The 26655-nt window shown below is 35.3% G+C and overlaps 2 protein-coding genes across 7 annotated transcripts; one reads left to right on the top strand and one right to left on the bottom strand.

Moving 5' to 3' along the window:
• Window positions 1-708: 708 nt before the first annotated feature.
• LOC126829287 (nicotinamidase) lies at window positions 709-12045 on the bottom strand. The gene is made up of 8 exons (XM_050559075.1): window positions 11755-12045; window positions 7086-7221; window positions 6452-6508; window positions 5421-5663; window positions 4397-4519; window positions 3490-3658; window positions 1764-1906; window positions 709-884 (listed from the first exon to the last, which is right to left on the bottom strand). The coding sequence occupies exons 1-8, from the start codon at window positions 11841-11843 to the stop codon at window positions 768-770; spliced, it is 1077 nt and encodes a 358-aa protein (XP_050415032.1). The 5' UTR covers window positions 11844-12045; the 3' UTR covers window positions 709-767.
• An 18-nt stretch (window positions 12046-12063) lies between these two features.
• On the top strand, window positions 12064-26178 carry LOC126829285 (alpha-galactosidase A). 6 transcript variants are annotated; one of them, XM_050559069.1, is made up of 8 exons: window positions 12064-12220; window positions 13866-14034; window positions 14721-14895; window positions 15515-15689; window positions 18319-18416; window positions 20802-20963; window positions 22451-22648; window positions 23866-26178. In XM_050559069.1, the coding sequence occupies exons 2-8, from the start codon at window positions 13880-13882 to the stop codon at window positions 24121-24123; spliced, it is 1221 nt and encodes a 406-aa protein (XP_050415026.1). In that variant the 5' UTR covers window positions 12064-12220; window positions 13866-13879; the 3' UTR covers window positions 24124-26178. The 6 variants fall into 6 exon arrangements, with proteins under 6 accessions (XP_050415026.1, XP_050415028.1, XP_050415029.1 ...); XM_050559071.1 differs by lacking the exons at window positions 18319-18416; window positions 20802-20963 and adding exons at window positions 17490-17584; window positions 21481-21642; XM_050559072.1 differs by lacking the exon at window positions 18319-18416 and adding an exon at window positions 17490-17584.
• The last annotated feature ends 477 nt before the right edge of the window (window positions 26179-26655 follow it).

Genomic DNA, 26655 nt, shown 5'->3' with positions numbered 1-26655 from the left:
GGGGGGGGGGGACAATCTATTTTTCAGGCAATGTATTTATGTTTTTTGGGCACAAACATAAGAGAATAAGATCATATATCATAGAAATTAATTGTGTATAATTGGAAAATGTCGCTCGCAGTTTAAGTTTAGAATACTATAATACTTTAGACCTCGTGGAATTACATTTGTGGAAAACTCGTTTTAGTTAATGATTCATTCATTCTGTAAATTTGGGAGACAAAGAAAATTTTCAGGCAAATAGTCTCAGCCCGTCCCCAAAACTGAGATTGCCCCCCTATGCCTATGGTGATGTGTACATGTTTTGGAAATTAGTTATTAATCACTTCTATGAGAATACGAAATGAGAAAGTCTACCTATAAAAAACACAAATTACATTGTACATTAACATTATAGATTAAATTATGATATTACTTTTCTACTGTAAAACAAAATAACAATCAAATATAAAGATCACCATTTACATATCAGCATTTATATCACAATATCACAATTTAGCGTTTTCCATTATAAATAAAGTGAGCAGTGGCATGCAGGGGGGGGGGGGGGGGGCTGCCACTGAAAGTGCGAATCTCCAAAAGGCTATCCAATCTTATTTTCGGAAGAATAAAACAAATGAAGGTAATTCAGTAGGGGGTGCTTGAACTTTATGAGAGGGCGGTTTATAAAAGGTGATGAATGATTGACTGATCAATGCTCATGATAAGTGAATCTAATATCTCTTTTGACTGGTCAATTTTGATTAAATCTAGGACATTAAAGGTGCTTATAAGAGATTTTGTTTTGGTTTAGTTTGAACGATATTTCTGGCTATGAAATAATTAGCTGCTGCTTTGATACCATGTTTTAAACATCTTTCCTTTGCTAAAACCATATCTTCCACCTAAAATAAAAATATTACATTACATTAAACCGAAAACTCCATATTTTCTTAGAAATGAAATGAAATGAATTGGGGTTTAACGTCCTACTGTTCTGCTCCGAACGAGACTAATGAAGACAGGCATATGCCATACAGTGTGCTATGAGGGAAATTTTGCCTGGACAGCGGCAATACGGCCTATTCTTATATCGAATTCCAACTGCCAAGGGATCTTTTATGTGCATGCGAATGTATACAAGGGACCTCAGGTTTTTTTTTTTGTCCCATCCGAACGACTAAACAGCTGCCCTTTTCAGGCCCTCCATCCTGCATTACTGACAAGCGGGAACCAAGCCGGAAAATCTGGATGAACTTTCATGGCCAATGCAGGGATCGAACACCCAACCTCCAGGCTAGCAAGCCAGCGTCTTACTCACTTAGCCACCGTGACACCCTATTTTCTAAGAAAGTCAAAACATAATTATTTCTATATCTATTACTTAATAGGTTGTCAAATTACTACTATACAATCATAGGAATCATTCTATCCCTTTAAAAAGACATTCACGTAAAAATTTGAAATAATTTCTACTCGGTATTTGGAATTTCTATCATTTCTTCTCAATGGATAACTAAGTTGCAACAATGAAGGAGAGAGTTGACTTGATTGTCTAACCGGCACACATGATAATAACACCGTAAAAGTCGACGCTGGATTTAAAAAGAAAATGATATATTTGCCAATTTCTCAACTGACACAATTGAAATATAGGACTTAGGATTAGCGGGGAATCGAAACCAAGCCACTTGACTCAATGACAGACCTTATGATGCAATGTGTTAACCATTTGGCCACCCAACACACCTGTTCCTTAGACCACCTGAATATGATTACTATACCTGATGAGAATTGGCCATTACAACTCCCATGTTCATCAGTTTATTTCGTGTTTTCTTCATATCCTCCATTATTACACCTTTACTAGCATCTTCTATGAATGTTGTACGGAAACCATGTTGTGTTGCATGTGTTGCTGTAAAACCTGACAACATCATAGATTTTAATCTGAATTCTTAAAGATGCTTTATGTAAAATTTAGATAAAAAGCTGACAGTTCTCGCTATAATAGTTACAAAATATATAATAAAAAAGGAATTGATCTCATTCTGAGCAGAGTAGTCTCTATTGTCATTGCTACTGTTGTTACAATAATAAACAAAGTCTTGATTATCCAATTTTTTAATCAAATAATTAACTGGCAATTGTGTTTAATTCCATTGAAGATGAAAACCATCTGATGGTCTTGAGAGTTGATTATTGGCTCAGCATGTGATTAAATGTCTAATAAATGATTTATATAACATTAGAGACTAAACTTACATAGTGCATCTTCAACTCCAAAGTCAAATTAAAATCATACTAACACTTTGGCTTCATTCAGCTAAACATTTAAATTTTGACAAAAGGAATGAGGTTTAATGTAAATGCTCCGACAGCAGCACTATGGCCTACTCTTGTTTAGATTTCCAAGTGTTTGAGGATCTTTAATGAGCTGCCAATGGCATATACATGATCTTAAATTTGTTCTTCCTATCCAAATGACTAGACTCTTTTCTGTAGGCCTTCCAGGATGAAAAATCCTGAGAAGCTTTCTCGACCAACACCGGGATTGAACTGTTGATCTCCTGCTTAGTGTCATATTGTCATATCTTGGATATCATTGTGGTCTGAAACCTTATGTTTAAGCAGACACAAGTTGTCTCCCTAATGTGGTAGTTCTTCTGCCTTTTTTGGGGATCACGGTGGCTAAGTGGGTAAGGCGCTGGCTCGCTAGCCTGGAGGTCGGGTGTTCGATCCCTGCATTGGCCGAGAAAGTTCATCCAGATTTTCCGGCGTGGTTCCCCCTTGTCAGTGATGCAGGACGGAGGGCCTGACAGGGACAGCTGTCTAGTCATTCGGATGAGACGAAAAACCGAGGTCCCGTGTACACATTGGCGTGCACGTAAAAGATCCCTTGACAGTTAGAATTCGTTATAAGAGTAGGCCGTAGTGCCGCTGTCCGGGCAAAATTACCCTCATAGCACACTGTATGGCGTATGCCCGTCTTCATTAGCCCAGTTCGGAGCAAAACAGTAGGACGTTAAACCCCATTTCATTTCATTTCATTTCTTCTGCCTTTTTGAGTAATAAAGAGAGAGATTGGAATTCTAACATGGAGAATGGTTGGTTTTCACTTTCACCCCAGGATCTCTTGGCACCACTGTGGCTCAACCTTTACTGATTTGCACCTGACAATGGATCTGTTAGGTGCACTACTAATTTGTTCATGGGACATCATTTTTTGTCCCCCTTTTTGTTTTTGAACAACTTGCCACACATGCCTGGTCAGCCCTAGAAGAAGATCTACATCTGACAAGTGTACTCCTGACTTGAACAATCTTGTTAGGTTCTTCTAGACTCACACTTTCCTGGTCAGTCCTAGAAGATCCACATCTGACAAGTGTAAACCTGGCTTGAACAATCTTGTGAGGTACTTCTAAACCCATCCTGGGATTTGAACCTGGGACATTCTGTTCATGACAGACTAAAGCAATAATGAATCAATAAATCTAACTTTATACTCACCAACACAGACATCATAAGCCAGGCCACAAATATAAACATCAGTCACATGATGCTCGACTAAAATATTAACCAACTCTGTTTGCGATAGTTTACCATTATCCCAGAATGCTGAGTAACTATCTATATCGGGGTTCGTTCCTTTATGTACCATAAAACCTTTATTTACAACCTGTTAAAATACACATTGATGTTAAAATACACAGTCAATCGAGGTTGAAATTCACCCAGTGTGTCCAACATCATTCGGATGAATTATATTCGCCTAGTGTGTCCGCTTCGCCAAAGCATTCTGGCGAATGTAGAATTCATTAGCCAATCACCACTCATATCGAGACGTCACGTGATTGTTTGAAGACATGGTCGGCGCCATGTTTGATCATGTGACGTGAAAGGATATGCAATATTCCGCGCCGTTTGATTCGGCTGAATGATTTGGCTAATGTGTCCACCGCTTAAATTACACAGCCATGCAGCCATGTTCAATTATCATCAATAAGGAAAGCAAGTTTGTTCTTATTTAAAGGTAAATTGTCCTTTAGAATGTGCGTATCATAGTGGCTCAGTGAATGTAGCGCTGGCTCACTAACAAGCAGGTCCATGGTTTTATCCCAGTCTTGGTCAAGATAAATTCTCAAGATTGAAACAATCAGCCAAATAATGGTATTATTAGTTACCCGAACTAGAAATCTCCTCTAATTATTTGGGGAGCCAAGGTGGCTGGCCCGCTACCCTGGAGGTCTCAGGTTAGCTCTCAATGTTGGCCGAGAAAGCTCCACAGGATTTTTCGGCATGGTTTCTCATGTAACTGGTGCAGGATGGCGGGTCTGACAAGGATAGCTGTCTAGTCATTCAGATGTGATGAGAAATATTTTAAGACTATGGTACTTAGTTACTACAATACACCAACCTTCAGATCTGGATGGAGTTGTGAGCCTTCTGTATCTTGAACGCAATGTCGGGGCCATAAAACTTGTTCAGTTTTTGGTGGACCTGAAAATTCTACTGCATCCATTACATCTACTTCTGATTTCTGTAACAAAAAAAAAAATAGTTTATAGAAAATCAGAATCATAAAGATGAAATGAAATATAGTTTTTACAAATTCTATAGTGTATAGTCATATGACATGTTCAATCTGAACGACAGACTCACCCCTACCTGCAGAGAAGTGACTCGGACACAGTGAATAGCCATGATATCCATATGACGTTATCTAAACGTCACAGGTCATCAGGTCACATCAACAAACAAATGTAAACACCATCATTATGATCATTATCAACATTACAAGACATAATGTTACATTGTATAATCCGTACAGAACGTCTTATCGCTTCTTCCAATGATTTTTCACAAAAATAACATCATCTACAACTCTAGATTTGACGTCGGCATATTGTCACTATTTTTTTGCTTCGGTCGTGTCTATTTCAGATATACACAATCAATTCTGTTAATGTTTTTAGTGTGGGGATTGACTAAAAGTTAATTTATTTCAGTTCTAAACAAAAATTTAAAACTTTAACGCAACTTTAAAAAAATAGCCAAATTCTGGCTGGGATTTCTGAGCAAAATGACCATTCACTGTATACGTGCGAAAAAAAAAAAGCCAGCTACCATTTAATTTTCGTACGTTAGTTATGTACGATGACATGTTCTAGATGAAGTAAACATATCCTGTCTAATGCAAAATACATCACTACTTACATGTACATGTATGGTTAAACAGGGTCATAGTTTCAATTTGGAATTCAGAAGTGGACATTACTCATGGAGGGAATATATGTGATTTTCAGCAGTTTGATAAATGACTTTAAATTCAGAAGTGGACATGTATGGTTAATTAAAAAGTATGATACTTTTGACTTGGAATTCAGAATGACGAAAATACTGGAGGATTTGTCGTCCAATGTTAAATATATTTACAGTACCTCTTTATTTAAAGGTGTGAAAGGACGTAACGATCTGTTATCATAAAAAGATATGTGGTTCTCCGGATGCCAATCTAACGAATATATCACTACATCAAAAGGCACGGTGTCTAGTAAGTTGTTGATAGGGGAGATAACTGAGGCACCATCTTGTTGAGCAGGACAACATTTTAACGCCAGACTTCCCGTAATAAAATCATTCTGTACATCCACTATAATTAGAGCTGTCACTGGTTTTAATATCTGTAAGTAAAAGTCAAATAATATCAATTATCATCTACTTATGATAAAAGGTTAATACATATTGTATAGAAATATAATGAAATGAGGTTTAATGTCCTACTTTTCTGATCCGACTGGGCTAATGAAGACGAGCATGCCATACACCATGCAGTGATCTATTTCGAATTCCAAATCCAACTGTCAAGGGTTCTTTTACTTGCAAATCAATGTGTACATGGGATCTCGGTTTTTTTTTCATCCCAACCAAACAACTTTTCCTTGTCCCTTGCCAAGCCCTTCATCCTACACTACTGACATGCAGTGGTCTATATTGAATTCCAATAGTCAAGGGTTCTTTTACATGCACACCAACATGAGATCTCGGTTTTCCATCCCATCTAAACGACGACAGCTGTACCTTGTCCATGCCAAGCCCTTCATCCTACACCACTGACAAGTGGGAAATTTCTTGGCCAGGACCTCCAGATTATTGGACAGGAAATGGGCTTTAATATCCACTCCACAGAGCCAGGTAATTTTGTAATAAAAAAATATGTCAATTCTGATTTTCCATGATTTGCTTTGCTTACCCGCATTAGACTGACTGCTTGCTGGGGAAATAAATGGAATGGGGGTTAACATCTTGTCAACAAAATACTTCAACCATTTATAAGTTTGGGTCGACCATGCTTATGTGTTCTACTTATTTCCGTATCCTCCCAACGCCTCGGCTGGGCCCCTCGACCAAAACTGTCCTGATCTTCACCGATACACCTCGGAAAGTGTGCTAATAACTACTACATACGAACCTGTTTTAACCAATATCTCCACACATCAGCGAATTCTCTGAGATTTATCTTTTTGTCCTATAACAAACATAAACAATATTACATTTTTCATTCACTCCTTCTAATCATCAAGTGGCGTGGTTTTGATTCCCCGCTTGTACGTGATAAGGAGTAGGGTCGCCTGTTCAACCTTGTGGATTTTCTGCAGGTTCTCCGGTTTCCTCCCTCCCACTATTAAAAACACCCATGTGCAAGCGAATTATTGAAATAAAATTGAAACATGTTAGTCCAGAAATGACCTAGTTTGTGTCGAGTGGCCTTAAACCCTATTTCTCTCTTTCCTAGTGTTGACAAGGTTTCGATGATAGGGGGGGGTAACTCTATAAAAAATTTAGAAAGGGTTCCTCCTTACACTAGATACACAAGCCTCTCACCTGTAGACCAATCCATGGATGGACCAACAGGGGTGACAACATAATACTCCCACATAGATCTTACTCCCACACTGTGGTAAAATCAAGTAAATGTAGTAAAAACATTCGGTAAACTAGGACATACAATTTATATTGCATCTCACTCACATCTGTGGTACATTATGATTTTTCGTTGTACTAGATATTGAAATGAAAAAAAAAAACAACAAAAAATGACAAACCTTATCTGTATCAAATATCTTTAATAAAGCCTCCACTAATTCTGTGGATATCTCCTCAGATTTGGTGGTATTTTGACCTTTTTTAAAAACATCTTTAACTAAAGCAAAGAACTCTTCAAAGTCCAAAAATGCATCACTAAAAATAAAAAACAAAACAATATTATAATCCTACATTGTAATTCAGTTTCAATCTTGCCTTAAATTTAATGTCCTCAGACATTTTCTTAAGTGTCTGGGCCCCAGGCAATGATTGCTTTGTATTTAGTATTGTTATTCATGAAAGGTTTTTAAATATTATAACTGTTTACATGATATATTACTGGTGTTATCTATGTCACATGTAATTACTGTGAGGGTGTATATCATATCCTGTTGTTATATTAATAACTTTATTTGAGAAGGGTAAAGGATTAGGCTGCAGAAGCCTCTCTATCATCCTGCCCTTCATGAATAGTATAATACAAAAGCTAATATAAAGAGAAGGATGTATAATGGGTATAAAACAAACAGAGAGAGAGAGAGAGAAATGGGGTTTAATGTCCACTCGACACAAACTAGGTCATTTCTGGATTAACACATGGTTCAATTTTATTTCAATAATTCACTGGCGACTAGGGGTCTTTAGCAGTGGGAGGAAACCAGGGGACCCGGAGAAAACCCACGAGGTTGGACTGGTGACCCTACTCCTTGTCACGTACAACCGAGGAATCGAGTCCATGCCAGTTGACTCAATGACAGACCTTAGGATACAGCGTGCACATGCTAACTATTCCGCCATCCAACCCCCCTATAAAACAAACAGGATGAAAGTATAATACATGAGATGACAGCACCAAAAAAAAGAGAGATACATACAACTTACAAAATGTACAATATTAAGTTTTGATCGCAGAGAAAATAGTTTGTTAGTTAATATTTATGTAGGGAGTTTCATAGAAAGACAAAAGATCGAATAGAGGACAATGCTTAGATAAAATTTCGGAGATAAAGTTACATAAATTGTAGGCATGATGTTTTTTTATTGTTAAAATTTTCAAAGTGTTTATTGTTGGGTAGGCTACAGTTCAGCGGTATGATCGACATTAATCATTACTTTAAAAGCCATGATGTCATCTAGAAAAACATTCTAGAGGGGGCCTATTATCGATCCATGGGGTACACCGTAATGAGTAGGCTTAGAGCACATAGTTCACCATTAACAAAAGTACATTGATCTCTGTTTTTTAAGTAGGATTCTAAGAATTATAATGAATTTTAAGAAAATTTAAAATATCTGCATTTCGTCAATAAAATATCTGCATTTCATCAATAAAATATCTGCATTTCGTCAATAAAATATCTGCATTTCGTCAATAAAATATCTGCATTTCGTCAATAAAATATCATGACTGACCAGATTAAATGCTTTTCAATGTGTTATCCATGTCACATATAATTACCAGTGCTGGTGTATATCATCAATGTGTTATCCATGTCACATCTTATTACTGGTGCTGGTGTATATCATATCATATCCTTTTGTTATCAATGTGTTATCCATGTGACATCTTGTTATTGTTGCTGGTGTATATCATATCAATCTATATCTTGTTGTTATTAATGTGTTATCTTATCTTATTACAAATAAAGCGTATGGATCTGAGGTATGCCCGAAAATGAAGGCACCACTGAGTAGGAATTTGGAGGAAAGCAAAGGACCTAGAGAAATTCATGAAGTTAAGCAGGCGATCCTTGTCCCGTGCTACTGAGTCCATTCACTTGACCTTATGTGTGTGTTTGTGGTGTCTGTGTGTATATTGTGTCCTGTCCATAGGTTTGTCCTCCTACACTTACTATTAATCAGCAAGAACATCTCAGAAGAATGGTATGATTTCTGTATATCCAGTCAACTGACTAATGAATGACCCTTCCTCCAACCTGTATAACAGGTTATAATGACATAGGTTATATCTAGGGAGAGAGAGAAAGGGGGTCTAATGTCCATGACACAAACTAGGTCAATATGGTTCAATTTCAATCAATTGCTTACAAGTTGGGGTCTTTAGCAGTGGGAGGAACTCGGAGGACCCACAGAAAACACACAAGGTTAAACAGGCGAGTCTATTCCTTGTCACGTCCATGTAGAGAATCAAAACCACGGCACTTGACTCAATGATGGGCCTTATTATGCATTGTGCATTGTGCACTTAAGTGCTAAGTCAAGTGACAGCCATTCATTGAACTCAGTAAAATAAAATGACTATAAAGATATTGCTGCTGGGGCATTTATTATATAACTTCAATAGCTGGTTTACTCCACAAAGTATTATTGTCTGTTGACTCTGTTGTCACTGTTAAAACAGTTGAATAGATGTGTACTGTTTTATAATGTTGTTCAGAATGCCCTGTATTATGTTGTTCACAATGCCCTGTGGCATTCAGTTACATTGTATGTAGACCAATAGTGTTTGTATTGTATTCAAATCCTTGTCCTACTTTGACTTTATACAAACAAAGAAAAAAGCTCAGACAGATCAGTCTGAATATGACTATTTTCACCTGAAGGGGGCAACAGAAATTAGTAACTTGCTGTACCGGTATTTTAATCCCGGATTTATGTGATTATAACAAATAAAATAAGACATTATTTTCCACATAATTTTAGCTTTGTTTTATTATGCAATCAATGACACTGACTACCGTAATTAATAATGACCATTGACAGGGTGGGCATGAGAATGATCTAATATGTGTGCTTTAGATCATAAGCTCTGTTATTGAGTCATGTGGCATGCTTTCGACTCATACAGTACTTGTACATGGTAAGGATTAAGGATGCCTGTCTATACATAACCTTGATATAACTTGATTGTCTAAGTAAATATATACCGATACCTGTTCTACAATAGATATGTGATATAGTTTTGCTCTATCCAGTTACTAATTGCTGTATTTATTGGATAATGCATTATCTAATATTCAACTGCTTAAAGTAGCAAAGTCTCTAATTCAATATCATCCAATATCTTCGACATTGAAAACTCAAACTATTTGTCAATTAATCAACATTGATGTTGTGATCTGACCGGGAAAAGATGGGCTTCTGATATCCAATATTTAAGACAAACATTCTACTATTGGTACACGAATCGTGTACCATAATGCGTTTCAGTGTCATTTGTAACAAGGGACTTGAAGAACGAAGCTAGACATATTCCACAAGTCATGTCAAACGGTGAAGCCATATTATTATCTGTAGAGCATGCGCAATACATGTAAATACTATGTTGACTGGAATAAACAGATGCTAGAGATTGCCATTCAATTGAGACTTTTGGCGTATTTCACCGAACATAACTGATTAGAAATTGCAGTAAAATCTGAAACCATTGAATGTAAATCAGTTTATATACATTCATATTACATTATTATATGCGTTGAAACTCATTTTTTTTTCAATTTCTAGGTCCCACATATTTGCAATTTAGCGTCTTTAATCCATGTTGAAATGTCCCCAAATTGATTACGGTACTAAAAAAATCAAAATATCAAGTGTTGATAATCTTCCAGCTTAGTTAGATTCAATCAGATTCAAAAGAAGTCCATCAAAAGATTTTAGAAAAGATTATCCATTTTATTGTTGCAGTATGTTGTGAATGTATGTAATTCGCGATATGTATGTACGGTACAAGTATTTATTTCTTATTTGTATAAATTTCTTATGTCTCACATTCTTGTTTGATATTGTTTGATTACGAGGAAAAAAAATTAAAATGTTAAATAAATTAAATTTGAAGCATTGAAAAACAACAAGATCTGTTAAAAAGTTCCTTTTTTTAAGAAGCCAATAAAAGTGCTGCCCCTCTAATTAATTATGCCAATACTGGAATATTTTAATTAATATATTTATTTAAATTCTATTTAAAAAAAAAAATACAGGTGAATATATATACCTATGGCTATGGTACATTTACAGTGGGCATACCATAGGGCACTAAAAATAGATCTATTCCAATAACATCAATTAAACTGATATAGAGATAATTAAAGGACCTAAGTCCGTAACTCAAAATCCTCCAAAATCTTTGACATCGAAAACACGAATTATTGGTCAATTTAAATCAACATTGATGATGTAAACTTACCGGGAAAAGATGAGCTTCTGATATCCGATATTTAAGATAAAATAATTTTTTTAACATTGGTACACGAATCGTGTACCATAATGCGCTTCAGCCCCAGTTGTATTGAGAGACTCGAGGGACGAGGCTAGACACATTGCACCAAATCAAATGGAGTTATGTAGACTAGAATAACTAGACGCTAGAAATTTGCACTCGATTGAGATTGCTGACTTATTTCGCCAAACATAACTGATTTGAAATTAAATGTAAATCAGTTTATATATATTCATATTACAGTATTATATGCGTTGCGACCCACTTTTGTGAATTTCTAGGTCCCAAATGTTAGCGATTTAGCTCCTTTAACATGAATATGTGAAAAGACCAACTTCTAAAATCCCTTAATTTTAATTCAATTTTTAACATGTCTAAACAGAACAATTCATCTATAAATTTATCAGACTCTATTGTCAATGTTTTGACAATGACTAATAACTAGAAAATGACTATCTCTCCTTGGCTTGTAGAATCTGGATACGAATTGGATGGGGAGTCGGACTACTTACTTATTTTGGTCATAAACCCGAAAAACTTCTTGAATTGTAATCACATCATCTTTAAAATTACCCTTCAGATAATTTTCTATCGGATTCATTTCTTCTTCAAGTAGTGAAGCACAAGTGGAAACGAATTCAGAAACCAGCTAACAGGGTCTTTGCCTTCTGCAAAAAAAAAAGTCTAAAAATAGTAAACAATTTGTTGACATCAATACGGAACAAAGTCAGCTGACAGTATACAGTTTCGATTCTAATGAGTTGAACTAATGACGTCTGTATAGACGTCATTGAGTTGAACTACACAACTGGACAAAGAAGACTATCTGTACCGGAAGTTAGGAAATCATGTGATGTACAAAAATTATCACATGATATTTGTTTATCGCGAGAAAGCTTTGCCTAGTGGAAGAAATTTTCGCTTTTTTAGTTAGGAACTAGCCGCTACTGACAAGTTCAGTTCATGGTTGCAATTTGGGTAAATAGATATGTTTCATGTTTTGTTTTAATAACATAGTCAAAGCATCCTTTTGAAGGCTCCAAAATGATCAACCATGATTGTGGACACTACGTGACTATCAGTATCTGGTACTGGTAGAACTACTAGAAGTTAAAAGAATTAGAAGTGAATCATGATTTTTGGACAAGAAAAAGTTCACATGTTCTGTTGTTCATGCAATGTAGCTTGGATGCAATGTAGCTTGGATTGGTGGGCTATCCATTTACCCTCCCAAACACGTCGTAAAAATGGATTTTATAATACAATAACTCTAAATTATACATAACTCGCTTAAAGGGATATGTAAGACTATAGATAAAGAGCTGACATACACGGTACCAGATTTTTAAAAAGTGCCATACCAGATTTTTAAAAAGTGCCATAGTCAAAACGACCATATTTGTTATTTTAAATGCAATTCCATTGATTCAATGTATATACTGAGCAGAACTGAACCATTTGTGGACAGAGATTCCTTCAGAAATGAAATGAAAATGAAATGAAATGGGGTTTAACGTCCTACTGTTCTGCTCCTAACCTGGGCTAATGAAGACAGGCATACGCCATACAGTGTGCTATGAGGGAAATTTTGCCCGGACAGCGGCACTACGGCCTACTCTTATATCGAATTCCAACTGCCAAGGGATCTTTTACGTGCACGCCAATGTGTACACGGGACCTCGGTTTTTCGTCCCATCCGAACGACTAGACAGCTTTCCTTGTCAGGCTCTCCGTCCTGCATCACTGACAAGGGAGAACCATGCAGGAAAATCTGGATGAACTTTCTCGGCCAATGCAGGGATCGAACACCCGACCTCCAGGCTAGCGAGCTAGCGTCTTACCCACTTAGCCACCTGATCCACAGAGATTCAACGTTCGCAATATTGTTGTTTGCAAGGGATTGAAAACACTTTAAATAACTACATGTATATATCAAATAAGATCATCTCCTGTTAACGTCGATATCCGGTTGTTTTCCTTCAAGCTGGTGATTTTTATTACACAGTGTATTTTTGTTGTTATTGATTGCGTTTACCACAAACAGATGTTGTCAAATGTTTTTATTTATTAATAATCAACACATGACTCAAACATGGTTGGTTTATGACTCTTACGTTTTAGCTCAAACCTGACTACAATATGGATGGAATTATAATCATGTTAGATTTAGTACAAATTTTGAGGCCAATATATTATCGAGATAGAGGCTTTGTTATAATCTGTAATTGCGACTCATAAAAAATTGGATGTCATGTTCAAGGCATCAAGCATACCATTTTTTTTATATGTCATCGCAGCATGTGACGTCCTAAGAAATCGGAAAAGTCCACCAAGAAGAAGAACATCAAGACGAGTAGCGATTGTTGACACAGTTCCTGCTTCCATGCGAAAAGATCAACAGGGTCGGATGATGTGTTTCTATTTCTTGAATGTTGATCATGTTCCTGGATGGATTCTGTTTCACTACACCTTTTTAATTATTTATTAATATGCAATGTTTCAACTAAGATATTTTATTTTTTAATCAAACATTTGCTAGTCTGTAACTGTTTAATTACTAAAATGCCACTCTGAAGCTTTTTAATGGTGTATGTTATATTGTGTTTTTTTTATAATTTTTCAGATTTGAGTTAGAAAATGTGGATGATTTTAACAATAATCAGCCTGCTTCAGGTAGTAACAGTGCATTCTCTGGATAATGGTCTGGCACGGACTCCACCTATGGGATGGTTGTCATGGGAACGATTTAGATGTAATATTGATTGCAAGAATGACCCTGACAATTGCATCAGGTAAAACAATTATGAAACAATTTTGCTGGGGTATAGATCATAAAAAATACTATAGCGTTATTGTAGCCTTAAGTCGTTTTTGGTTGAATGATATAAAAACCAAGATCAGAATTAGCATGCAAGTTTTAGTAAGCGTAAAAAAATCATTGACAATTTGAATTTGGAGAGAAATCGGCTTAAGAAATGCTCTTTTATCACATCGACTACATATCCATACAATGTTAGTCTCAATATAACCAACTGGGCTGATGAAGGCATACATACATCATATTTTGTGCTGTGAGAGAAATTGTGTCCCTACAGTAGTGCTACATTTACTCTTTATTTCTATTTCCAACTGTCAGGGGATCTTTAACGTGATACTAATTGCAATAGAGTTGTATAGTAAAATTCCCAATTTACACAAACTGTAAGTCTTACATGGTCTTTCTAGCATCAAATCATCCAGACATTTAGATGGGACAAAAAAAAGAGCTCCATCCGTGTGCCTGTTTTCGTGCACATACTTCAAATTCGTTAAAGAATAGTCGGAAATACCGACTACTGGGCACAATTTCCATCATAGTACAATGCATGGTTTATACCTGTCTCATTAGCCTGTTTAGTGCAGAAAAGTAGGGTGTTAAACCCCATTTCATTTCATTTGTTTGAGAAAGTCATGTAGCTAACACATTGTTTTATTATAGTGAGAATCTGTACATGAAGATGGCTGATTTAATGGTATCAGAAGGGTTTAAAGATGCTGGCTATCAGTTTGTTAATATAGATGATTGTTGGATGGCTAGAGAACGAGACAGTAAAGGACGTCTACAAGCTGATCCAGACAGATTTCCACATGGTATTAAAGCTCTGGCTGATTATGTAAGTTATATTATATATCCATTGAGCTAATGAAGATGGGCATACGCCATAAAGTAAGCTTTGAGAGAACTTTTGCCCGGGCAGCGGCACAACAGTCTACTCTTATATCAAATTCCAACTTTCATAGGTTCTTTTACGTGCAAGCCAATTTGTGGACCCGAAGTCCATTTTCCATCCCTTCTGAAGTACTAAACACTGTCCTTGTTAGGCCCTCCTTCCTTCACCACTGACAAGATGAAACCACACCAGAAAATCTAGAGGACCTTTCTCGACCAACACTGGGAAATTCTTATCTCTCTGAATTAATGGTGGCCTGTGTCCATTTGAGTACCTACTTTGCTCACAAGGCACACCATTCAAGCAATCAAAGTATCCAACAAATGTCATAATTTATTAAAATGGTGAAGATGGATTCAACATAGCTCAGTATCTGCATGTGCTTGATGCTCATTGAAACTGCTACTTTGAAAATGAATGACTTGAGGCCAGGAACCATTGACTTATGGTAAATGGTTAAAATATTAGAATTTTTCAAAATCAACTGCCACTGCAGTCAGTCCCAAACTTATCCATTTTTTCTTCCAACTTATACAATTTCAGTATTTTTTTTTTACAATAGATTCACAGTAAAGGATTAAAGTTAGGTATATATGAAGATTTTGGCACCGAGACATGTGGTGGATATCCTGGTAGTGAATTTTACATGCAGTCAGATGCAAATAGTTTTGCTGAATGGGATGTGGACATGTTGAAGTTTGATGGATGTAATTCAGATCCTAAAGATATGGACACAGGTGATGTATTGTCTTATTTTACCAGTCCCATCAAATTTCAAAGTCTTATTTTACCCGTTCCATCAAATTTTGAAGTCTTATGGCAAAGGATTCAGATGTAATAAATTTCTAAACTTCTACTTTCGTTTTAATGGGACTTTTCTGCACAAATTTCATGAATAATACAACTGGATTATATTTCTAATCATTTGGGGTCCATCGGTCATTTACATGGTAAATTCAGTCACTAAATAGTTGGAGACATCCTTCCATTGTTGACGTCAAATGTCTGGCATGGTATAATCAGTTAAACCCAGACATGGTAAATGATTTGACATGGCTATGATTTTGTCATACTCATTAAAAGTATTACACGGTCAGGTTATGGATACTTGATGACCAGTATGTAACTAGTAAAGGCCATTTCAATCGTTAAGTGTGCTGGGGAATAATTTTGCTCAGACTGTGACATTTTCACCTATGCTTAATTTAATTCCATGCGAATGATTAGGCACATTTTCAGTCAATGAAAAGTGAGAATCAGACTTAAAATTCCTGAATGTTCTTCTCATCCCACATCGGGATTGGAACCCAGGACATTCTCATCGACCAGGCAGCCCTTTTAGACAGGTACATTATCTACCATACCATAGCTCCACATCTAAAATTACTTAAATAAAGCATGCTTACTATTTATTGTTTCACTACAACTTTTCATCACGCCCTGACAAAGCTACTGGTAGGTCGTTTCTTTGCCTGTCAACTTTATATATATGTATGTATTATTTCTCCACTTTTATTATCAGGCTACCCAGTGATGTCTCAGTTTTTAAATCTTACTGGCCATAAAATGGTCTTTTCATGTGAATGGCCTCTTTATCAAGTTGTAACAAAACAGAAGGTTTGAGGCTGACAGATTTTGTTTTTGTTGATTTTTTAAATTAAAATGACTGGGATTTGGGATTAGAATTGGATACAGGCATACATGGGCATAGAAATCAGACAACTTAAAAACTGAAATTAAATTTATTACATGAAAGATGGAATCAGGATCATTAGATCTATTGGTTTATTCTACTTCAGAATTATCTGTGCTCATTTTTTGATAGGGTATTTATTGACATTATAAAACTATTGTAGTTAATGCAACCTTTAGTTCAATGGCTTACTTTTCTTCATTAACTGGGCTAATGCAGTGTGTTATGAAGGACATTTTTGTTACTCATATTTCGATTTCAAACTGTAAGGGGATCTTTAATGACCATATTCTTTTCGTGCCATCTGAATGAAAGCAGCCTGGATAATCTCGAGAAAGATTGGTGGCCAACAGTAGGAACAAACTCCTCTCGAGGAAGATTTGCGGCCAACAGTAGGAACAAACCCCAAACCCTCTGGTTAATGAGCCAGAGCATTACTCACAGAGCCATCAAAGCTGTCTTGTCAACATTATAAACAAGCTGTAAAAAAAACCCTGTCTTGGCAGCACTGTAAACAAGCTGTCTTGGCAGCACTGTAAACAAGCTGTCTTGGCAGCACTATAAAAAAAAACCTGTCTTGGCAGCACTATAAAAAAAAACCTGTCTTGGCAGCACTATAAACAAGCTGGCAGCACTGTTAGCAAGCTATCTTGGCAGCACTATAAACAAGCTGTCTTGGCAGCACTATAAACAAGCTGTCTTGTTTCAAACTGATACATACCTTACTAGAAGAAGTGTGACCCCTGAAAATAGCAGTATTTTAGGAATTCTGACTTTATTCAATTCCTTTTCTATTAAAATAAATTTTATTTAGTATATTCTTTGTTCCGTTTAATGTTGCTAGGCTACCCAGTGATGTCTAAATACTTAAATCTAACGGACCGTAGAATAATATTTTCATGTGAATGGCCAGTATATCAAGTTATAAACAAAATAAAGGTCAGAGTTGTTTTCATATTAGTTGAAATATTCTGGTGATGGACAAGGGTGAAAGGATTCCTGCCCAATCTTCCCAGTATTATTTTTTGTTGGTTGTACTTTTATATTTCCACAATGGGCTTTACAGACTTTACATTAGAAAATATGAAAACAGTTGAACAAATAAAAAAGTTCAACTAGTAATGAAGCCACTAAAGTCTTATGAGCTAACTGGACAATTGATATCTCATTTGAAAAAAAGGGTACCGAAGATTTTCGATTGCATGCCACTCATCCATATGATGCCAGTGTATGTTCTGATCCATTCCTTGCCCAAACCCAGTTATATATTCTATAATAAAGTGTTCAGATGGTCTGACAAAATACAATTGTTACTGTAGAGTGGTAAAATTATTACCAAACATTTAAAATTTAAGAGTTAAAATAATATTTTTTCTGTTTCTGATTTCAAGAATTAATAAAAAAATTAAAATTTTTGAAAATTTAAAAATTGAGTTTTTCTTTCACGGTTTCAAATGTATTAACAAACTACCTGAACATCATATTGGTCATCTCCCTGTTACAGTTGCGTGGTTAGTTTTCGCTATTAGAAATTTCAGGTGCTGAAGCCCCCTACATTTATAGTGGATGACTCGAATCTGTTTTATTTCGACTATTTTATGCCAGTCACCTCAAGTACTTGAATCTTGATACACATGTGTGAATTATTAGAGTTTATTTTCTATATTTGTTAGGTTATCCTATCATGGGTCAGTTTTTAAATCAAACAGGGAGACCTATTGTATATGAATGTAGTTGGCCTTCGGCTCAGTGGGTTATTGCTCATATTAAGGTTTGTTTATAAAACATATACTACATTTACCCATATATAACCTACAAGTTAATGAAGAAATATACTAAAACTATGCTTTTCAAGAATTAATGTTCTCAATTTTTACTACATGAAATATAAGATTAATTACATGTCTAAGTTGATGAACAGTTTAAAATTAACATATTTTTATCAAAAGAATGATTCTGGTATCTGATTGTTCATTAAAGAAAAATCTCTAATCATTTAGAAATGTCAATAAATTTGTTTACAATTTTGTTGAATGTCAATATCGGTGATCTAAATAGAAAGTTCAATCCGTTATCTTGATTTCTGTCCCATCAGTATTCTCAAATAAAAGCCTGTTCAGTAATGTCATTCAAGAAAAGAAATCACACTAAATGTTCTGTCAGAAATCTCAATGAATGTCTAGTTAATAATAACAACAATATTCAGTCAGTAATCTCATTTAAAGTTTATATCAAGAATCTCAGTTCAGTAAAAGCTCAATCAAAAATTTCAGTAAAAGCCCAATCAGTAATTTCAGTAAACGTTCAGTCGATAATTTCAGTTAAAGCTCATTAAGCAAATTCGGTAACAAAGGCTGTAATTTCAGTAAACATTCAGTGATCAATTTTAGTAAAAGTTCAGCCAGTAAATTCAGTAATACAATCTCAGTCAGTAATATCAAATAAGTCCAGTCGGTAATCTCAATAAAGGCTCAGTCGGTAATCTCAATAAAGGCTCAGTCAGTGATCACAATAAATGTTCAGCCAGTCATCTCGATGTACACTCGGTAATTTCAATGAAAGCTCCGTCGGTAATTTCAATGAAAGCTCAGTCGGTAATTTCAACAAAAACTCAGTAATCTTGATAAATCAGTCAGAAATTTCAGTAAAAGCTGAGTCAGTAATCTCAATAAGGTTCAGTCAGTAATCTCAATAAGGTTCAGTCAGTAATCTCAATAAAGGTTCAGTCAGTATTCTGAAATATGACTCAGTCAGTGATCTCAATAAAGGTTCACCTAGTAATCTCAGTCAATAATCTCAATGAACACTCATTCAGTTATTTCAATGAAAGCTTAGTTGGTAATTTGAAGCAAAGCTCAGTCAGTAATCTCAATAAATCACAGTCAGTAATTTCAATAAAAGCTCAGTCTGTAATCTCAATAAAGCCCAGTCAGTAATCTCAATAAAGGTTCAGTCAGTAATCTAAATAGAGGTTCAGTCAGTATTCTCAATAAAGGTTCAGTCAGTAATCTCAATAAAGGTTCAGTCGGTAATCTCAGACAGGTCGAATCAGCAATCTCAATAACGGTTCAGTCAGTAATCCTGTTAAAGACTCAGTCAGCAATCTCAATAAAGGTTAAGTCCATAATCTCAGATAAGATTCAGTCAGTCATTTCAATAACAGTTCAGTCAGTAACCTCAATAAAGGTTCAGCCAGTGAACTAAAAATTCCGTAATTGAAAAGTTCAGTCAGTAGTCTGAAAGTCAGTAGTCTGAAAGTTCAGTCAGTGATGTAAAGTAAAATTCATTTAGATAATTCTAATAAACTAATAAAGTCTAACCAATTAATTATTATTTACAGCTTCGGTAGTAACTTCAGTGACAATTTTGCAAGTAATTTCAGTAAAAAATGTCCATTTAGTGCATTCAATGCAAGGTTTAGATTCGAGTGACAGGATCAGTAAGTAATTTGAGTACAGTTCCTTTTAGTAAGTATCCCTACTGACCCTTTTTAACCCGTTGTGGCTATTGATGCATGTTCTTTGCTTTTTCCATTAATTTTAAAAAATAACCCTTTCATTTAACCTTTCTTATTAAAAACCCTTTGGTATTCTTTTTTTACTGAAACCGGGAGATGACCATGTTAATGAATTAAATAAAAAATATATTCTTTGAATTAATTTTGACATAAAATATTTCAGAATGTAGACTGATTGAACATGTTATATAGGGAGGATAGAAACACAGAATGTACATGGAATGGTTTTAAAAATGAAAATTAAAAAAATGGGCCATTCCTCATATCTGAAGACTGGAACCTTCTGGCTAATTAGTATTCACTGAAACGAAACTAGACTGAATAACAAATCCATGAAGTAATAGACAATGCAGGAAAGTTGCAAAGTAACCTAATAAACAGGGAAACGGGGCATGCAATATTAATGATATTGTTTGTGCATCAATGAAATTATATTTGCAAAAGAAACTCGATTTTACATTTGAAAACTTAACAAACAATCAGATATCAGAAATTTCCTATCAAATTCTGTAATTAGATTTAAACTATGGAAGGAATTTTGGCATATAATTACGGATTATTAATATTAATAACCTAACAAACAGTTAAAGAATCTTCCATATTAAATTAGTCAAAATAAAGTTTGACTCTTACTTCCAGCCTGATTATAAAGCAGTAAGAGAACACTGTAATGTTTGGAGAGTAGCTAGGGACGTCCAGGACGATTGGGTTAATGTTCAACATATAATCGATGTTTACGGAACAGATGATTCGGGGTTCACAAACTTCACAGGGCCAGGAGGTTTCAGTGATCCAGATATGGTAGGTTAAAGGTCACATAGCATCGAAAGGTCAACATTTTTTAGAACCTTTTGGCGTTGAGACCAAGCTGTTTTAGAATAAGTTGGATGGCGTGAAATATCTTCAGTATTCTTCTCTAACATTTGGTTCATTTAATCTTGTTATTTTTACTTCCAAGACGAGATGGTCTTACTTCCCATCAGTATAAGAACATCTGTTCTGGAAGTTGTTGGAGGTTTTCCATTGACTCAGAAGATCGTCTGAAATCGGAGACGTTAAAAGCCAAGTTCAGTCGAACACTGATCTACCAATTCCAGTCTTCCACTAAATACTTCTTGGAAACTGATCTGCTATTTATGTACCCATCTGACTTAATCTAACTCGACTTTTATTTGGTTGTGATCAAAATTGGTAATCATTTACAAAAGATTACAAATGTACATCCATGTAGAGTCTTTCCATATCCTCCCTACCGGCAGCATTCATGGGAGTCACTTAAAACCCAGTTGACCGCTTCTCTTCAAATTGAATTATTTAGCCAAATTACGCCGCCATTCGCACTGCATGTAATTTATGGCGTAACTATAGAGATGTACAAGATGGATGGGATAGCATTGTCAGTATCATAGATTTTTATGGTAAAGATGAGGGAAATTTTAGCGGTTTTGCTGGACCTGGAGGTTGGAATGATCCAGATATGGTAAGATGGGTTGTATTCAGATGACGATTTAACTTTGAGTTCTGGGTGACGTGGAATCGGCCCCTGCCCTATCTAGAAATATTTTATGAAAAGAAAAGATTTAAAAACTTATACACTTTTGATTCATGAACATTTGCTTTTATCTCAATAATTAACAAAAGGTTTGATGTATCCATGACTACAGTAAGTTTTGCTCCTGCTCAGAATTTTTGGGCCAAGATCTGGACCCCAGGTGCTACTTAACTTGTTCTCGGGGACGCTGCTCTTGGAAAAAAGCCTGAGGCTCCACCAATTCATGTATGATAGACATAAAACATGGCATGCGTGTATGATTGGGGTGATGTCATGCTCAGTTAATAGGTCCATAGTACCCCCGTACTTGTTCAGACTGTCCATTAATTGGCATCTTTGTGAATGGTTTTATCCCAAGTTTGGCCTTTTAATATGGTTCTTTTGAATCTGGAACAGATTTCTATGATCAATGTCGAATCCGTCGTTCGCTAAACTAGTAAATAGTCACAATCTCAATATTTCAATGGCTTTAAGAGATAAAGCGGGTTTAAAGCCAGATGTAAGTGAGATCAAATAAACTCAAATGCAATGAAATAGGGTTTAACATCCAAGATTTCTGCACCAACCGGGATAATGAAGATGTGGATACAGGAATTTGCCAACCCAGAGACATGTCCGCCTACTCTTCATCAAATCCCAAATGCCAACGAGCACACGGGATCCAGATTTTGCGCCCCATCCGAAAAACTAGATGCCGTTACTTGACGACTATTAAATATGTATTTATATATTTCAGTTGGTTGTTGGGGATTTTGGATTAAGTTATAATCAGCAGAAGACCCAGATGGCGCTGTGGTCCTTATGGTCAGCACCATTATTTATGTCAACAGATTTGCGTACAATAGACAGCGCATCTAAAGCATTATTACAACATCCGGGGCTAATAGCCATTAATCAGGATCCACTAGGAGCACAGGCTGTTAGACTTTATCAGGTAATATAGCACAAATACATAAATTCATAGATCTAAGATTAAAATTCCACGGGCATGGGGAAGAGGCATTTGGTTTTCAAATAAGATTGATTCGATAAAGCTCTATACCCAAGTTTTGATATTATGCTAGGGACGGGTATCGGATTAAAATGCGATATAGAGCGATAAGTATAAATTTAAAAAGTCAAAGGGTTTCCATTTTTATACGACCACATTTTCACGTGGACGTGTAATTGTCGTCGCCCCAGCCCGTCCGTCCACAATTTGTTTGTGAACTCTCTAAAGTCACAAATCTTATCCGATTTTGACAAAACTTGAAATATAGGTGTATCTCAAAAAGATCTCGGTTTCTTGGCATGTATCGGATCGAAACTTCATGGATTATGGCCCCAGATTGTACGAAAAATCACGTTTTTAGCTTGTGGTCCCTCTAGAGTTAACAATTTTTATACGATTTGAAAAACCGTTTGAATATATCACCGTTACACCCTAATGAAAATCGGACCAAAACTGCCGGTCAAAATGGCCGCCTCTCGTACTCAAATAGTGTAAATATATGTGGATCTTGAAATACATGTTTATAACCCGACGATTTTGGTTCCTTTCGATATTCGCGCATATCGGATCGTTACTTCCTGAATTATAAAACTTGATTGTACAAAAAATCGTGTTTTTAGATTGTGGTCCCGCTAGAGGTCACAATTTTTATCCGATTTAAAAAAAACGTTTGAATATACCACCGTTACACCCTATGTAATACCAAGGTTGTGGACTCTTAGAAGTAACAATTTTTATCCGATTTTGATGAAACTTAAAATATATCTTTATCCCAAATATCTCAGTCCATTTCGATATTCGCGCATTTCAGACCATAACTTCCCGGATTATGGCCCCTGATTGTACGAAAAATCGCATTTTTTTTTTTAGCTTGTTCTCTATCCATCTCTTGCAAAATGTGGGCGTATCTTGCCTGGCAACCGCTGGTTTCGGCTCTTCTCTACCGAATTTCTATCAAAAGTCAAATGGTTTTTCTATACTAGCAGAATCGCGAATACTTGATTTCAAACATCCACACCCCAAAAAAGGAAATCTCAACCTCAACCGAAAATGGAAAATAAATTGTTAGATACATTTTCTGTAAAATTTTAGCTCCTATCTCCTACGTTACGTTCCCTGTGGAATCAATCAATATTTATTACAATTTCTTTCTATTTCAGATAAGTAGCCTTGGAGTATGGTTAAAACCATTAGCTAAAACAGGGAGTTACGCGATAGGTATTGTCAACCGTGATAATCAGGGTATGCCGAATACAGTCAAGTTACAACTAAATCAACTAGGATTACCAGGACCAAGCTATAATATATCAGATGTATTTGAAAATAAACCATTAGGAGTTTATACATCTACCGATATGTTTATCATGTCTATTGAACCAACTAGTATATTTATTGGTTTAGCTGTTCCTTCATCTTAAAGTCTAGTCTGAATAATCTGTCATCATCAAACAACCTTTAATCTGCCTTTAATTATACTAATGGTTCAACATGCATGTATATTAATTAAGAAATTCAAAGAGTGTTCGCTCTCGTATTTGTGATATTGTCGGGGAATCCCCGTTGTTTATCTCTAGTTTATCAGTCTCTAATCATACTAATGGTTGACTGTAATGAATATCAATTAAAAAATTCTAACAGTGTTGGTTTAGCTGTTCCTTAATCTTCACGTGGCAGTGTATCAATAATCTGTGGTCATTGATCGACCTTTAATCAAAGTAATTGTTGAATATGCATATTAATTTTCTTTAAAGAAATTTGTCTTAGTTACCGTATTTTTAATATTGTTGGGTAATCCCCGACGTCTTGGGTAATTTGATCAGCTTTTACTCATGTTGAATATGCATATTAATTAAGGAATTCAAACTATAAGTAATTCATTAGTCAGCCCTTTAATCATATTAATTGTTGAATATGCATATTAATAAAGAAATTCTAACAGTATATTAGTGTTGAGTCATGTCCGTTGTTTATCACTCCATAACGTCATTTACGTTAGAGTTTTCAAACGTTATATTTGAGAAATGTGAAGGTGGTAAGATTCTATACATTTGTAGATGATCATAATATATTATATTTTAACCCCATGAATGGATGTGCTTTGTTTTTTTACGAATTAAAAACAATATTGCAATGTATTACTCCATAACGTCATTTACGTTAGAGTTTTCAAACGTTATATTTGGGAAATGTGAAGGTGGTAAGATTCTATACATTTGTAGATGACCATAATATATTATATTTTAACCCCACGAATGAATGTGCTTTGTTTTTATGAATTAATAATAATATTGCTATGTTAATACCTTCATTTAAAACTATCCTATTGTGTATCGTTTTTTCAAAATGTCTACAATCAAGCCAACTACTAGCGTTTTCAGAGGTTTAGTTGTTAAAAGTTTACCTTAAAAGTTTGTTGATATATAGACTCAAGCTAGATATTGAGTACGTTTAACCAAGTGAACGTAAAAAGTTCGTCTTAAGCCCGTTTTCCATGTACGCGGTGGAAATAGTCCCATCACATTGGCATTAGATCGAATTTACATCGGCGAAAAAGGAAAACGGGCCTTACAGTGAACCAAATTCTGTATGTACATGTAATAGGTTTAGCTTCTTTAAAGAGCTTTTATTACTTCCACCAAGAATTTAAAAAATCTACAGTGCTGTATATTATCATTAGTTCAATAGTGACTCTTGTACATTTAAACATTCCAGGAAGTTGATAAATATTTATTTTCATCTATATTTTTATAATTGTATTCAAATGTAACGCATGTGATATTTGTATTAATTATGTGATTATTACACGTGATATTTGTATTAATTTGTTATATGTATTAATTGTTAGGGTAGACCGCATTCGCAAGAAAGAGATCGCAGCAAATCGGGCCTCATACATGAGTCATCTGATATGTTTATCCATGACTGGATTTATATCTATTATTTTCTCGACTACTTTCGTTTTGTTAGTTACTTATGTATTCAATCCTACAAATATTTTAACTGCCTAAGATATCTCACTATATGTTGATTTTTGCATTTGCACTTATTTCTGATTATTGAATAATCATTATAATCATTATAATAATTTATATCCTGAAATTTCGGATAGTAAAATGATGAATAGATGTTCCATACATAATTTGATACTCAGGCAGTTTTTGATCTGGAATCAAAGAAGGGTTCCAGGTTTTAGTGATTATCATCTTGGCATCTTTGAGGTTATAAAGATTAACATCATTAGAATGATAAAAATATTTTATAGACCACGGGATGACATGGATTTAATTGACGTCAGCCATTAGAGAATTACTGGTCTTATTCCCGATGCCGATACCATGGCCTATTTCACCAAAGTGTCCTATATCATATGATTGTAGAAATCCATACAGCTGTATATTTTTGTCATGTGCCTTATTATTAAATGTTTATAATAAATGTGATACATGGTTGTCAATAAACATGAATAAATATTCTTTATGGTATTATTATTAAAGTGCACATAAGATGGGCTTGGAAACTTTTGGATATGTGTAGCCAATGGTTACTATATCAACTTTACGGCAAGTTCACACCAATCTGATTGAAATTAATTCAGTTATCTTCACTCAAAGTCGTAAAAATAGACCTCCCTTAAAAACGACTTTGCCAATTATCGAAAACACTCTTAATCCCCTCGGACGCCAGTGACATCACAGTGACCGAATACATATTCGGAATGTTTATTCCTTAATTACCTATATACAACCGGCGTGTGTACTCATTAACGCCTGACTGGTTCCTTAATCCCCCTTAGTTCCTTAATTAAATAAAACAATTGACTACGGAATAATTTGTTTTGTAATTCATTTTAATTTATGATTCAATTTAGAATTTGTTTCTCATGACAGGAATTTAATACCCTCTAACATCGTGTGCAGTCCAATTGATTAGAGATACATTTTCGTCAAAAG

The sequence above is a fragment of the Patella vulgata genome, chromosome 8 (genome assembly GCF_932274485.2).
Source record: "Patella vulgata chromosome 8, xgPatVulg1.2, whole genome shotgun sequence".
Lineage (NCBI taxonomy): Eukaryota > Metazoa > Mollusca > Gastropoda > Patellidae > Patella > Patella vulgata.
Note: the sequence above shows the minus strand (reverse complement) of the source record. Positions and strands in the feature narration are given on the sequence as shown.

Excerpts from the sequence above, each read along its gene's own strand:
- LOC126829287 (XM_050559075.1), bottom strand. The coding sequence starts at position 11,843 with ATGAATCCGATAGAAAATTATCTGAAGGGTAATTTTAAAGATGATGTG. Across the intron at positions 6,509-7,085 it reads AGATATTTGATACAGATAAG|GACAAAAAGATAAATCTCAG; the intron begins GTTTGTCATTTT and ends TGTTTGTTATAG. Across the intron at positions 4,520-5,420 it reads TCACACCTTTAAATAAAGAG|AAATCAGAAGTAGATGTAAT; the intron begins GTACTGTAAATA and ends TTTTTGTTACAG.
- LOC126829285 (XM_050559069.1), top strand. The coding sequence starts at position 13,880 with ATGTGGATGATTTTAACAATAATCAGCCTGCTTCAGGTAGTAACAGTG. Across the intron at positions 14,896-15,514 it reads TTAAAGCTCTGGCTGATTAT|ATTCACAGTAAAGGATTAAA; the intron begins GTAAGTTATATT and ends TTTTTACAATAG. Across the intron at positions 18,417-20,801 it reads GGGTTATTGCTCATATTAAG|CCTGATTATAAAGCAGTAAG; the intron begins GTTTGTTTATAA and ends TCTTACTTCCAG.